The sequence below is a fragment of the Brienomyrus brachyistius genome, unplaced genomic scaffold (genome assembly GCF_023856365.1).
Source record: "Brienomyrus brachyistius isolate T26 unplaced genomic scaffold, BBRACH_0.4 scaffold37, whole genome shotgun sequence".
Lineage (NCBI taxonomy): Eukaryota > Metazoa > Chordata > Actinopteri > Osteoglossiformes > Mormyridae > Brienomyrus > Brienomyrus brachyistius.
The window spans coordinates 3,320,784-3,334,848 of NW_026042312.1; the positions used below are offsets into that span (position 1 = coordinate 3,320,784).

Consider the following 14,065-nt stretch of genomic DNA (forward strand, 5'->3'; position numbering starts at 1 on the left):
CGCCCCCTGATTATCCACGTGTGCTTCCCCGATCTTACCCAGCTGTGTCCTATTATTTTCACCCAGTCTTGTCTATTTGAGTCTACGTCTTGCCCTGCCTGTTGTCGGTCATTGATGTTTGATGTTAGTTCTGATGTTTGCTTTGTTGAGCAAAGGTGCACTGACTCACAATTAGTGATCATATGACTGCAGCAGATTGTCAGTACGCACAGAACACTCTGCAGACTATAATTCATTTTGAAGTGTAAGCTGTGCTGCTAATTATACTGAAAACAAATGCTTATTGTAATGCTTTGTATTTTACTAATGTGTAGGATGTGTATATGTCTGTGTCTTAAAGTGTTTTCTGTTTCAGGCTGAACAGCTGTCATCTCATAGATAAACACTGTGAAGTGCTGTCTTCAGCTCTAAGATCAAACTCTTCCCCCCTGAGAGAGCTGGACCTGAGTGACAATAACCTGAAGGATTCAGGAGTGAAGCTGCTCTCTGCTGCACTGGGGGATTTACACTGTAAACTGGAGATATTAAGGTCAGTATTACTGGGTATTCCACACTGTAAACTGGGGATACTGAGGCCAGTATTGTGGGGTATTCCACACTGCAATGTAGGGGTACTGAGGTCAGTATTACTGAGTATTCCACGCTGTAAACTGGGGATACTGAGGTCAGTATTAATGGGTATTCCACACTGTAAACTGGGGATACTGAGGTCAGTATTACTGAGTATTCCACACTGTAAACTGGGGATACTGAGGTCAGTATTACTGGGTATTCCACACTGTAAGCTGGAGATACTGAGGTCAGTATTAATGGGTATTCCACACTGTAAACTGGGGATATTGAGGTCAGTATTACTGGGTATTCCACACTGTAAACTGGGGATACTGAGGCCAGTATTGTGGGGTATTCCACACTGCAATGTAGGGGTACTGAGGTCAGTATTACTGAGTATTCCACGCTGTAAACTGGGGATACTGAGGTCAGTATTACTGGTTATTCCACACTGTAAGCTGGAGATACTGAGGTCAGTATTAATGGGTATTCCACACTGTAAACTGGGGATACTGAGGTCAGTATTACTGAGTATTCCACACTGTAAACTGGGGATACTGAGGTCAGTATTACTGGGTATTCCACACTGTAAACTGGAGATACTGAGGTCAGTATTATTGGGTATTTTCCCACTGTACGCTGGAGATACTGAGGTCAGTCTTACTGGGTATTCCACACTATAAAGAGGAGATAGTGAGCAGTTAGATAGGGGAAAGGGAGGAGGGGGCCTGCCTTATCTTAGACACTGAACTGTAATTCTTGAAATATTTATTAGAAGAGTCACATTTATTTCATAATTGTAATGGTGAGGTGATATTATTTATTGGGGAGTTTCTCTCTGTCTCTCTGCAGACTGTCAGGATGTAGAGTCGCAGAAGAAGGCTGTTCTTCCCTGGCTTCAGCTCTGAGGATAAACCCCTCACACCTGAGAGAGCTGGATCTGAGCTACAATCACCCAGGAGACTCAGGAGTGAAGCTGCTCTCTGCTCTACTGGAAGATCCCAGCTGTAAACTGGAGAAGCTGCAGTGAGTACAGAATATGCATTTTACACAAAAGTAACTGGAGACCAAGAAAACCCACAATGCTGTAACCGCACTGTTACAGATAAACATGCGGACTTTAACGTGTTATGGACAAAAAAATAATGGACACCAAACAGAATCGGGATGATTGTTAGAATGATTTTTAGTAATTTAATTGTTTTGTGAAAATCCATTCTGTCATGGTCCCTATTCTTCTCATTTGAATACAGTGCTGCAGTTTAAAAAGTGGATTTAAAAGTGTTTAATTTTTTTAAGGGTGGATCGGTGTGAACTCACAGAGAAATGCTGTGAGGCACTGGCTTCAGCTCTCAGATCAAACTCCTCACCCCTGAGTGAGCTTGACCTGAGTGACAATGACCTGCAGGACTCAGGAGTGAAGCTGCTCTCTGCTGGACTGGGGGACTTACACTGTGAACTGGAGATACTGAGGTCAGTCTTACTGGGTATTCCACATTGTAAACTGTGGGTAGTGAGGTAAGTATGACTGGGTATTTCACACTGTACGCTGGAGATACTAAGGTAGAAAATAACTAATGATTTCAAAATAAAGCAGGAGTATTTAAGTCTACAGGTTGACTTAAAAAATAACAGTAGACTCGCTGAGTGGAATGTCGAAAGGAAGATTGCATTGGAGGCTAATTAACCTTAAAAGTAATGTTTAATTAACATTAAAAGTTTCTTCCAATATTTTAACTCCAAATAAGCTCTAAAAGCTGAAATCACTCGTCTGCAGGATAGTAAGGGCCTTATAATTGAAAATGAAAATTGATATAGTGAATTGTCATGCCCGGCTCGTACGATCCTCGTGTGTGCCATGCCCCTCTGATTATCCACATGTAATTCCCCGATCGTACCCAGCTGCGTCTTGTTATTTTGATTAATCCTGTCTTTTTAAGTCTAAGTCTTGCCTGTGTCCGTTGTCTGTCATTGATGTTGTCCATGCTAGTGTTCCGTCCTGCCCTAGTCTGCCAAATAAACCCCTGTTTGCCCGACTTTTGCCTACCTTGCCTGCTCCATGCCCGCCTGCCCGAGTGATCGCCCGCTTAATTAATGGCGATCGTGACAGAATGACGGACCAACGAAGCAAGGCACCTTCCGTAACCAAAGAGGAATACATCAGTTACATGGAACAGGTGCTTTTCTGGAAAGCCCGGCCCGGCATCCGAAATGATTCCCCAGCGTGGAACCTCGTTAGTCGGAGCAGGGACATCCTCGAGGAGCTATCCCTCGACGAGGATGCGCACCTGGCTGAGGAAGTGCGCGAGAACCTCCCAGCGAGCCGGGGCTCGTTCTTCCGCCGTCCATTTTTGCGGACGTAGCGCCGCCTCCCACCGCCACCATGCGCCGGAGGAGGAGAAAGAGAAGACAGGCAATCGCTCCAATGATCGCCCTGGGGACGTGCACCCTCGTCCCGGCGTCTCTCCCGGAAGAGGATCGGGAAGGTTTCCCGATCATCCCGAAGGCCCCCAGCTCTGCTAAGCTGCATCCCTGGGCAGCTTCTCCAGTCCGGAGAACACACCGGGCCGCGGAGTAGCCTGTGCAGCCGCCTCCACTGCTAGCTGCGACCGCCGGGCCTGAGGAGCTCCCTCCGCTCCTGCCGCCTGCGCATTCCGTGCAGCCGCCCGCGCCGGAGCAGCTACCATTACCGGCGAACCCTCTTCCGGAGCGACCGCCGCTGCCGGCGAACCCTCTTCCGGAGCAGCCGCCTCCGCTGCCGTCTGCACTTAAAGAGCAGCCGCCTCCGCTTCCGCCTGCGTAGCTAGAGCAGCCGCCTCCGCTGCCGCCTCCGCAGCCAGAGCAGCCGCCTCCTCTGCCGCCTGCGCATCCCGAGCAGCCGCCTCCGCTGCCACCTCTGCGCATCCCGAACAGCCGCCTCCGCTGCCACCGGGTCCTGCGCAGTCCGAGCAGCGGCCTCTGCCTGCGGCTCCAGCGCCCGCGCAGCCGCCTCTGCCTGCGGCTCCAGAGCCCGAGCTGCCGCCCCTGCCTGCCACTCCAGAGCCCGAGCTGCCGCCCCTGCCTGCCACTCCAGAGCCCGAGCTGCCGCCCCTGCCTGCCACTCCAGAGCCCGAGCTACCGCCTCCGCTGCCTGCTGTCCCTGCGCAGCAAGAGGCGCTCCCTCTGCCTGCGCATCCCAAGCAGGCGCTCCCTCTGCCGACTACGCAGCCGCCTGCAGTTCCCGAGGAGGCGCTCCCTCTGCCTGCAGCTCCCGAGCTGGGTGCTTAGGATCACCATCCTGCTGGAAGATCCAGTGAAGTTTTTGTTTCCTGGCAGCAATTTTGATATAAAATGTCCTGGTATTTCATGGACCCCATAGTGCCATGTACCCTAACGAGGTTTCCAGGGTTTTTGGAGGAAAAACAGCTCCACAACATCACAGAACCTCCACCATATTTTACAGTTGGGATAAGGTTCATTTCATTATAGCCATCTTTCTTTTTACGCCAAACCCACCTTGAATGTTTATTGCGAAAAAGCTCCATCTTTATTTCATCAGACTATTGAATTTGATTCCAGTCAAACTTGTAGTAATGTTTTGCTAACATTTTAAGTAACTAACAGAAAAAGCTTCTTTCTGTCATACATTTCAAAAAATCTGTTAGTCTGATGGTTTTTTGGAGACGTGGTAACCCCAAGATTTTACTTTGTCTGGTAATTGACCAACAGTCATTCTTGGGGATTTTTGTCTCTCTTACGATCCTCCTCAGTGTATGTGGGGGCAAAATAAACTTGGGTCCTCTTTCAGGCAGATTTCTAACAGTTCAATTTGTTGTCCACTGTTTAATTATTGCCCTAACAGTAGAAATGGGCATTTTAAGGCGAGTAGCTATTTTTAATACCCATTCCCTGACTTATGAAGGTCAGCACACTTCTCCCTCATTTGGTCTGTGTGTCTCTTATCTTTCCCATGTTGATGGATGACTAAGGGAATTTGGCCTCTGTGTCTCCTCATGTTTGTACCCCAGTTACTCAGGAAGTCATGGATTACAGCTTGAAGGTTCCTATTCAATCCAATCAACTCAAAGATGTATAATTTACATGGGAAACATGCTTCAGTTACATTGTCCATCCATCCATCCATTTTCCAAACCGCTTATCCTACTGGGTCGCGGGGGGTCCGGAGCCTATCCTGGAAGCAATGGGCACGAGGCAGGGAACAACCCAAGATGGGGGGCCAGCCCATCGCAGCAGTTACATTGTGTTCACTATAATTTGTAGAGCTACCAATAATCGTGGCTCATGTGTTTTTGTTAAAAATAATTATTCTTGATGAAGGATTTTAATTAAAGGTTGGATTTTTCTCATTTTTTCTGTGTGAGATGAAGCAGCTTCACCAGAAGGTGGATTTTTTCTTACCCCTTGAACAAAGGGGTGCCAATAATTGCGGATTACTGGAAAAGTAATGGAAGCTACAATCTAAGTGAAAATGGTATTGTCACGATCGCGGCGATTAAAAGCGTGCGATCGAGCGTGCAGGCGAGTGAACAGGAAGCAGGCAGGCAGAATAAGGGGTAAACGAGGTTTAATCAGTAGACGGGGACCAGGATACATCAGAAACCAACTAACATCAATCACAGACACTGAATTGAGGCAAGACGGGGACTGAAATAGACCAGACAACAGGGTACAGCTGGGTACAATCAGGGAAGCACACGTGGATAATCAGGGGGGCGTGGCACACACGAGGATCATATGAGCCGGGTTTGACAGGTATATTTCCTGGATACAAATGACATTCTGAGGGGTAGCCAACATGGATTTTGGAGAAGTAGGTCCTGTTTAACTAATCTACTTGAGTTCTTTGAGGAAGCTACAAGAGAAATTGATCACAAAAAGTACTTAGATTTGCAGAAGGCCTTTGATGTTGTCCCCCTCAAACAGCTCTTGCTTAAGCTCAAAACTGCAGGGATTTTAGGAACTGTAGCAGCTTTTTGGAGACCTGGTAAAGATTTGTAAAAAGGGTTCAGTGGGGATCACCGCGTGCACATCGGAGGCGGTGCCTCTGGATTTGAAAACCGGGTTGGTGGTCCCCCTCTTCAAGATGGGGGACTGGAGGGTGTGTTCCAACTATAGGGGGATCACACTCCTCAGCCTCCCAGGTAAGGTCTATTCGGGGGTCCTGGAGAGGAGGGTCCATCGGATAGTTGAACCTCGGATTCAGGAGGAGCAGTGTGGTTTTCACCCTGGCCGTGGAACAGTGGACCAGCTATACTCTCGGCAGGGTCCTGGAGGGTGCCTGGGAGTTTACCCAACCAGTCTACATGTGCTTTGTAGACTTGGAGAAGGCATTCCGTGTCCCTCGGGGAGTCCTATGGAGAGTGCTCCGGGAGTATGGGGTTCCGGGCCCCCTTTTAAGGGCGGTTCGGTCCCTGTATGACCGGTGTCAGAACTTGGTCCGCATGGGCGGCAATAAGTCGAACTCGTTTCCGGTGGGGGTTGGACTCCACCAGGGCTGCCCTTTGTCACCAATTCTGTTCATAACTTTTATGGACAGAATTTCTAGGTGCAGCCAGGGTGCTGAGGGTGTCCAGTTCGGTGACCTCAGGATTAGGTTTGGAGCTTTTTTCAGATGATGTGGTTTTGTTGGCCTCACCAGACCGTGATCTTCGGCTCTCACTGGAGCAGTTCGCAGCTGAATGTGAAGCGGCTGAGATGAGAATCAGCACCTCCAAATCCGAGATCATGATCCTCAGCCTGAAAAGGGTGGAGTGCTCACTCCAGGTCGGGGAGGGGGTCCTTCCCTAAATGGAGGAGTTTAGGTATCTCACAAGGGGAAGATGGAGTGGGAGATCGACAGGCAGATCAGTGCGACGTCAGCAGTGATTCGGGCACTGCATCAGTCCGTCATGGTGAAGAAGGAGCTGAGCCAAAAGGCAAAGCTCTCAATTTACCAGTCGATCTACATTCCTACCCTCACCTATGGTCACGAGCTATGGGTAGTGACCGAAAGAACGAGGTCGCGAATACAAGTGGCTGAAATGAGTTTCCTCTACAGGGTGGTCAGACTCTCCCTTAGGGTGAGGAGCTTGGTCATTCAGGAGGGACTCAGAGTAGAGCCGCTGCTCCTCCGCATCGAGACGAGCCAGATGAGGTGGCTCCAGTATCTTGTCAGGATGCATCCTGGACGTCTCCCTGGTGAGGTGTTCTGGGCATGTCCCACTGGGAAGAGGCCCCAGGGAAGACCCAGTAGATGCTGGAGTGACTGTGTCTCTCGCTGGCCTGGGAATGCCTCAGAATTCCCCCAGAGGAGCTGGATGAAGTGGCCAGGAAGAGGGAAGTCTGGGTTTCCCTGCTTAGACTGCTGGAACCATGACCCGACCCAGAAAAGCGGTAGATAATGAATGGATGGATGGATGGATGTAGCAGCTTGGATTGAAAACTGCTTAACAGACAGGAAGCAGCGGGTAGTTATCAGAGGCACAATGTCACAGTGGGCCTGCGTTCATAGTGGAGTACTGCAGGGTTCAATTTTAGGACCACTATTGTTCCCAATTTACATTAATGATATTGACACCTATACATACAGTAAACTAGTTAAATTTGCAGACGACACCAAGGTGGGTGGTGCAGCAGATACTGAACTAGCAGCACAGAGGCTACAACGGGATCTTGATTTAATTAGCGACTGGGCTGATACCTGGCAGACTAAATTTAAGGTAGATAAATGTAAGGTAATCCATGTCTGGAGCAGAAATATAAAGTACAGATATTTTATCGGTTCCACTGAAATAAAGGCAGCTGATTATGAGATAGACCTCGGTGTGTATGTTGATGCTTCCATGTCCCATTCTCGCCAGTGTGGGGAAGCAATTAAAAAGGCCAATAGGATGTTGGGTTATATCTCTAGGTGTGTGAAGTTTAAGTTAAATGAGGTGATGAAGATTATACAATTCCTTGGTAAGAACCCACCTAGAATATTGTTTTAATGTGAGAGGGGGATATGGGGCTGTCGAAGGTACAAACAGGTTCGCTTTGGTCCGTTCAGAAATATTTATTAAAATATACACAGAATTATGATATATTTCATAAGCATTGATAGGTTATCCCATTAATTAATAAAATGGAAAAGTAGCCGCAAGCCATCTACACTCAGACGTGCTATAATCACCCACCTTCACACATGGACCGGGAAATAATGCTGTAAATGAGCTCATTTCAAATTTGATGCCTGCTACATGTCCCAAAAAGGTTGGTACAGGGGCAACAAATGGCTGAAAAAGCAAGAAAGTTTAAAAAGATTCAGCTGGGAGAAGATCTAGCAACTAATTAAGTTAATTGATATGAGGTCTGTAGCCTGATTAACTATAAAAGGGATGTCAGAGAGGCAGAGTCTCTCAGAAGTAAAGATGGGCAGAGGCTCTCCAATCTGTGAAAGAGTGAAAAAAAAATATTGTGGAATACTTTAAAAACAATGTTCCTCAATGTGAAATAGCAAAGGATTTGCAAATCTCATCGTCTACAGTGCATAACATCGTCAAAAGATTGCGAGAAACTGGATATATCTCTACCATTCTAACTAGATATATCTATACCACCTGTATTGGATGCCTGTGGTCTTCGGGCCCTCAGACGACTCTGCATCACTCATGGGCATGATTGTGTCAATGACATTAATAAATGGGCCCAGGAATACTTCCAGAAAGCACAGTCGGTAAACACAATCCACCGTGCCATCTGCAGATGGCAGCTAAAGCTCTATCATGCAAAAAGGAAGCCATATCTGAACACGGTCCAGAAATGCCGTCGTGTCCTGTGGGCCAAGACTCATTTGAAATGGACTGTTTCAAAGTGGGAAAGTGTTCTATGGTCAGACGAGTCCAAATGTGACATTCTTGTTGGTAATGAAGGGCGCCGTGTCCTCCGGGCTAAAGAGGAGGGAGACCTTCCAGCGTGTTATCAGCGTTCAGTTCAGAAGCCAGCATCTCTGATGGTATGGGGGTGCATAAGTGCATAATTATCTGTGACACCCATGGTGCACTGTGAGCAGGTATCAGTACTGACTACTTTTTATATTGAGTCACATGTTTTATATGAATCACTTTGTACTAAACTGAAGACCAGTATTTGTCACTGTGAATATGTTGTTGCAGACGTCCATCCAGAAATCAGAGCTGGGGGAAAAGATAAGGTCCTTATTCCAATAAATTTTTGGTACAAATATCTGTCTACCACAGATGGAGGATTATATATTCTAGAGGTTAGTTTCTTTTTATTTTTAAGTTGGAGAATGTTGTCTCATTTGAGGAGGATTCAGTGTATTATGTCTGAGGTTCATTTTGGTTTTGATGCTGGATTCAGTTAGTAAATATTAGAAAAATTGCCTATTCTCAACTCGTATTTATGGATTAAGTCTTCGAATGTCATGAAATGACTGTTACTGAGAAGGAGGTGGAGATGTGTAATCCCTTTCTGTCCCCGTGAGTGATAGTGAATGGTGATATTGTGAAGTAGGAAGTCCAGATTATTCCAGATTGGCGTGTATTTACAGGGTCTGAGAGTACAGTTAGTGATTTTAATGGCTTTCCACTGGGCTGTCAGTGTTGTGGAAATGGCAGCACTGTGTTGTTAAAGCAGTTTTGTTTCTTTAATGACATTTTGTGTAAGTCTGCATGTCTGAGATTTTTACAGTACAGCTGCTCCTGCTGTAACCATGAGCTCCTGTTACTGCTGTAGTGTGACCATTTAGTTAAGTCTTGCAGTTGATTTGCAATAATAATAATGAAGAAAAAATGAGTTTGTAATCCACCTTGAGATTTATTTTTCTGTAATGTGTAATGTTTGATTTTGCATTTTTGTTTTTCATCTATTGTTTTGAATAAGGGGGTGTAGTTGAGGGTAACCAAGTCAGACAGCCTGTGGGAGATGTAGATACCCAAGTACTGGATATTTACAGTGTGAAATGGACCATCCTGATCAGCTGAATCCCAGGCATCTTCAGACAGTGAGAATATTATGGGTTTTTCCAGTTTATTGTGTAGTTTGATGAATATGAAAAGGTATTAATAAATAAAAAATTCATATATTGAGGGTTTTGTAAAAACAGCAAGATATCATCTGCATAGAGACAAATTTTGTGTTGACTTATTAGTATGAATTCCATTCATTTCACTGTTCTGTCATATTGCTGCTGCAAGTGTTTCTATGAAGATGGCAAACAGTGAAGGAGAGAGTGGGCATGCAGGCCATCTTCCCCGTCGGAGTGTGAATGCAGGTGATGTCATCCCATCTGTGACACTGTAGCTTTGGCTGAGGTGTACAGTATTTTATCCCAGTGGGTGAACGACTCTCCGAAGCCAAATCTATGCAATGTATTAAAGAGGAATGTCCAACTGACTGTCAGATGCCGTTTCTGCATCTAATGATGTAATCATGGTTTTAGTGTGGGTATGCTGAGCAGCATTGACTAAATTAAATAATCTATGGATGTTGTCTGAGGCATGTCTTGTCTTGATGAAATCTGTCTGATCAGGATGGATTATAGTAGGAATGACTGTCTGTAACTGAGTGGCGAGAGCTTTTGTAATGATTTTCAACTCTGTATTCATTGAGAGTGGCGGGTAACTGGAGGGTTGTGTTGGGTCTTTATCAGGTTTCAATAACACCGTAATGGCCGGTAACTGGAGGTTACCTCCCCTCAAGGCACAAGGAAGACAAACATCTCGGATCTTCTCTGTCCTGGCACCTAGTTGGTGGAATGAACTCCCCCTAGATGTCCGAACAGCTGAATCCTTGAAAGTCTTCAAGCGACAACTTAAAACATTCCTTTTTCAGAAATACCTGAAGTAGTACTTCTGGCTTCTTACTCTGAGCTCTTTTCCTTATTTAAAAAAAAAATAAAAATGCACTTTCCCAACAGAGTATTCAGATAGCCTGGGTCTTTATTGAGCTAGTATCTGAAGAATTCATTGCGGAGTCTTAACGCACTTACATAAGTCTCTCTGTCTAAGGGCGTCTGCCAAATGCTGTAAATGTAAATGAGGCTTCATAGTCAACTGGTTGGTTGAAACAAAATCTTGGTCTGGATTTGTACTCTCTGGACCTGAAAGCTCCACCTCTGGCGTCAAGGGCATCTGCTGTTTCATTGGTTAATATGGGTAAGTCTAGATTATTTAAAAATGATTCTATATCAACTGGATCTGGTTCTTGTTTTGAGAAGTATAGGTTCTTATAAAATGTTTAAAAAATGTTGTTAATTTTTCGTGATTATTGAAATATTTATTAGAGGAATCACTTTTACTTAAAAGTAATGCTTGTAATGGTGAGGTGATCTTATTTATTGGGGATTTTTGTCTGTCTCTCTGCAGGCTGTCAGGCTGTAGAGTCACAGAAGAAGGCTGTTCTTCCCTGGCTTCAGCTCTGAGGTCAAACCCCTCACACCTGAGAGAACTGGACCTGAGCTACAATCACCCAGGACACTCAGGAGTGAAGTTGCTCTCTGCTGTACTGGAGGATCCCAGCTGTAAACTGGAGAAGCTGCAGTGAGTACAGAGTGTGTGTCTGACATGCTACAGATACTTATGCATGTATGTGAAGAAGAGGCACCAATAAATAAATAGATACAGCAGTACTATGTCATTCTGCTTCTCCTGTAGTGTGGATCATGGTGGAGAGTGCAGGACCAGACCAGGCTTACAGAAATGTAAGTGTCTTTGCATGTTTTTATTAATAATACCATTAATACTATGTTATGGTTGTATTCACACAATTGTTGTGATGAGTGTGGCTTTTTACACTGTGTGTAGATGGATTTCCATGTTTGTGTTTAGGTGAGTTTCATGTCATTTTAGACAAACATCCAAACGAGAAACAAAATATCAGAATCATCACCAAAAACACTATCAATTCATTTAATCATATTAAAAAATATTTTTTACAAATGCTTTATAGCTGCTTGTATTATCTTCGTGTTTGTGTGGGAGTGTAGGATGGTTAAAATATATTCTGAATTAGTTATACATCTTTAATTTCACAAAAAAAAGAATCCTTTGCATTTGTTCTTTTTGCGGATGTCGTGAGTGTATGTGTTTTCTGTGTGAGATTCGTTAGTATTGTCCTAAGGCAGCACCAGTAGACAGTGACACCGTACTCTCGCTTCAAATGCAAAATGTGAATTTTTACAGGGTGGTTCTGGAACATTCATTAATATTCATGAGAGAATACTATTGATTTGTCACTGAGTCCCTTAAACCAGGGGAGCCCAAATCCAGTCCTGGAGGGCCAGAGTCCTGCACATTTTTGGGTTTCCCCTCATTTAACACACCTGATTCAACTCCTTGTGCTAATAACCACACAGCTCTTGAGCTGAATCATTTATGGTGGAACAGGGAAAAAAACTTTGCTACACAGGGCACCGGCCCCCCAGGACTGGATTTGGAGACCCCTGTTTTAGGCAGAAGAAACAGGCAGGACATGTCGATGTTAACTGGCCAATCAGGTAGTGTCCCTCTCATAAATATTAATCAGCCAGCCAATCATGTAGGTCTTCGCTCATAAATATTAAAAAGTTCTCCTGATCCACGGTGCTAAAAGAAATTAGCGTCCGGGACACACTGGATGTGCGGCGGAAAATATCAAATTTAATTTCGGCGCCCATGTTAACAGATTAGAGCGGCCGCGTGCGTGCGCGAGATGCGGGGCTCACGCCTCGCGGCAGCGGCGCAGCATCTACAGTCACGCGCGCGGTAAGCGGTTCTCTATGGAAGCGTATTGCATTCATCTGAAAAAAAAATCTGTTCTGTTTTTCCAAATTAACGTAATAATCATCCTGTTTTTCTGAACAATATTTTTCTGATTTGTTTAATTAATGAGAACTTTGCGCGGCACCTATTCCGCCCCGGAATAGTTTCTCCCGGATCAGTAGATACAGTCTGACATGCTTCACGGAAATAAGATGATGCATGTGAAATGCATTCAGACCAGCTTTGCTGTGACTAAAGACCATGTCAGACAATCGCTACAAATACTGGATCCTCATGGAGCGCAACTCCGGCGCCGGAATCATCGTTTGTATCAGAATCCAGGTCCAAACTTTTATTAAATATCACGTTACATATGTAATAATATTACTTAAATATTCTGTTATTGATGGCCATTTTCAAGCCGCACGCGCCGGAATTAGCGGTTAGAAGGAAAGACACTGACTTCAGTATTGATCTCTGGTGCCATTTTGTGGTAAATATGCTTGTGATGAATATGTCTGAATGTCGCTGCTTTGTAATTTTATTTACCCGTAATTAAGCTGTTAGTTTAGCTCGTGCCGCATTTTGGCGGCTCTTCCCAACGACATTTCCTGAGCTGTTTCATAAGCTTCAGTTCCTGCTTCGTTAGGGGAAGTTGTGCTGTTTTTATATCGTACAGAAACATAAAGTACAGGCGGCCTGATGGTATTAATAATTCTTCCTCCTGCCTACAGACTCCTGCCAGGTGACGCTGGACCCCAACACAGCAAACAGACTCCTGTCTCTGTCAGGGGGGAACAGGAAGGTGACACATGAGTGGGGGGCAGAGCAGCCATATCCTGATCATCCAGAGAGATTTGATGGCTGGTGCCTCCAAGTTCTGTGCAGAGAGAGTCTGACTGGCCGCTGTTACTGGGAGGCTGAGTGGGATGGAGTTGTAGCCCTGATAGGAGTGACTTATAAAGGGATCGGGAGGAAAGGAGGGAGGGATGACTGTCGGCTTGGAGACAATGACAAGTCATGGAGTCTGAGATGTAATACTGACGGTTACTCTGTCCGGCACAATAATAAAGAGACTCTCATACCCATACGGCCCTCAGAGTCTCGCAGAGTAGGAGTATATCTGGACTGGGGGGCTGGTGCTCTGTCCTTCTACAGAGTCTCCTATAATGGACTGACCTTCCTGTACAGATTCACCTCCTCATTCACTGAGTCCCTTTATCCAGCGTTTCGGGTTTATAGTGACTCCTTAGTGTCACTGTGACGTGTTGTTGGTTCTCCTGGCAAAATGGTAAAATCTCTGCTTTTTAACCTTTATTATCATTTTTACTCTGAAGTGTATATTTGACAAAAATAAATGCCTGTGTTCAGTGAGAAACATGAATAAACATGAAAAATATAGTTTTATAGTTCTCTCTGACTAAAATGTAATCCTGATTGGGGGGGGGGCGCTTTCCCCCTCCCCTGTATATGTACATTTTATATATTTATGTCTATTTACTGTATTTCTTCCCTGTACAATGACAATAAAGGCTTTCTGTTCTGTCCTATTAATGTCCTGCTTCAGCGTCACCCAAAACACAACTGAGTGACATAATGAAACCACAGTCTGCTGGATTAAGTTAAATTCACTGTATTACTGCAGCTGAACATAACTAACACAATGACACTCAATCAATGTGTATAATAATCATTTAACTGGAGACTTAACAGACACAAAAAACACTGGAAAATATAATAATGTCCTGTTACTGTCACAATCGCTGCGAAGTACGCGGGCGATCGTCAGGCAG

General features: G+C 45.1%; 1 protein-coding gene across 5 annotated transcripts in view; it reads left to right on the forward strand.

Moving 5' to 3' along the window:
* Positions 1-13,822, forward strand: part of LOC125722163 (NACHT, LRR and PYD domains-containing protein 12-like) — a 69,129-nt gene extending 55,307 nt beyond the window's left edge. For 2 of the 5 annotated variants that reach the window (XM_048998324.1, XM_048998325.1), the window contains exons 7-12: positions 356-529; positions 1,405-1,578; positions 1,852-2,025; positions 10,899-11,072; positions 11,187-11,233; positions 13,007-13,822. In XM_048998324.1, coding sequence (XP_048854281.1) covers positions 356-529; positions 1,405-1,578; positions 1,852-2,025; positions 10,899-11,072; positions 11,187-11,233; positions 13,007-13,536 — 1,273 coding nt within the window. In that variant the 3' untranslated portion in view covers positions 13,537-13,822. The remainder of the gene's footprint in view (positions 1-355; positions 530-1,404; positions 1,579-1,851; positions 2,026-10,898; positions 11,073-11,186; positions 11,234-13,006) is intronic. The other 3 variants (XM_048998326.1, XM_048998328.1, XM_048998327.1) reach the window with 3 other exon arrangements.
* The last annotated feature ends 243 nt before the right edge of the window (positions 13,823-14,065 follow it).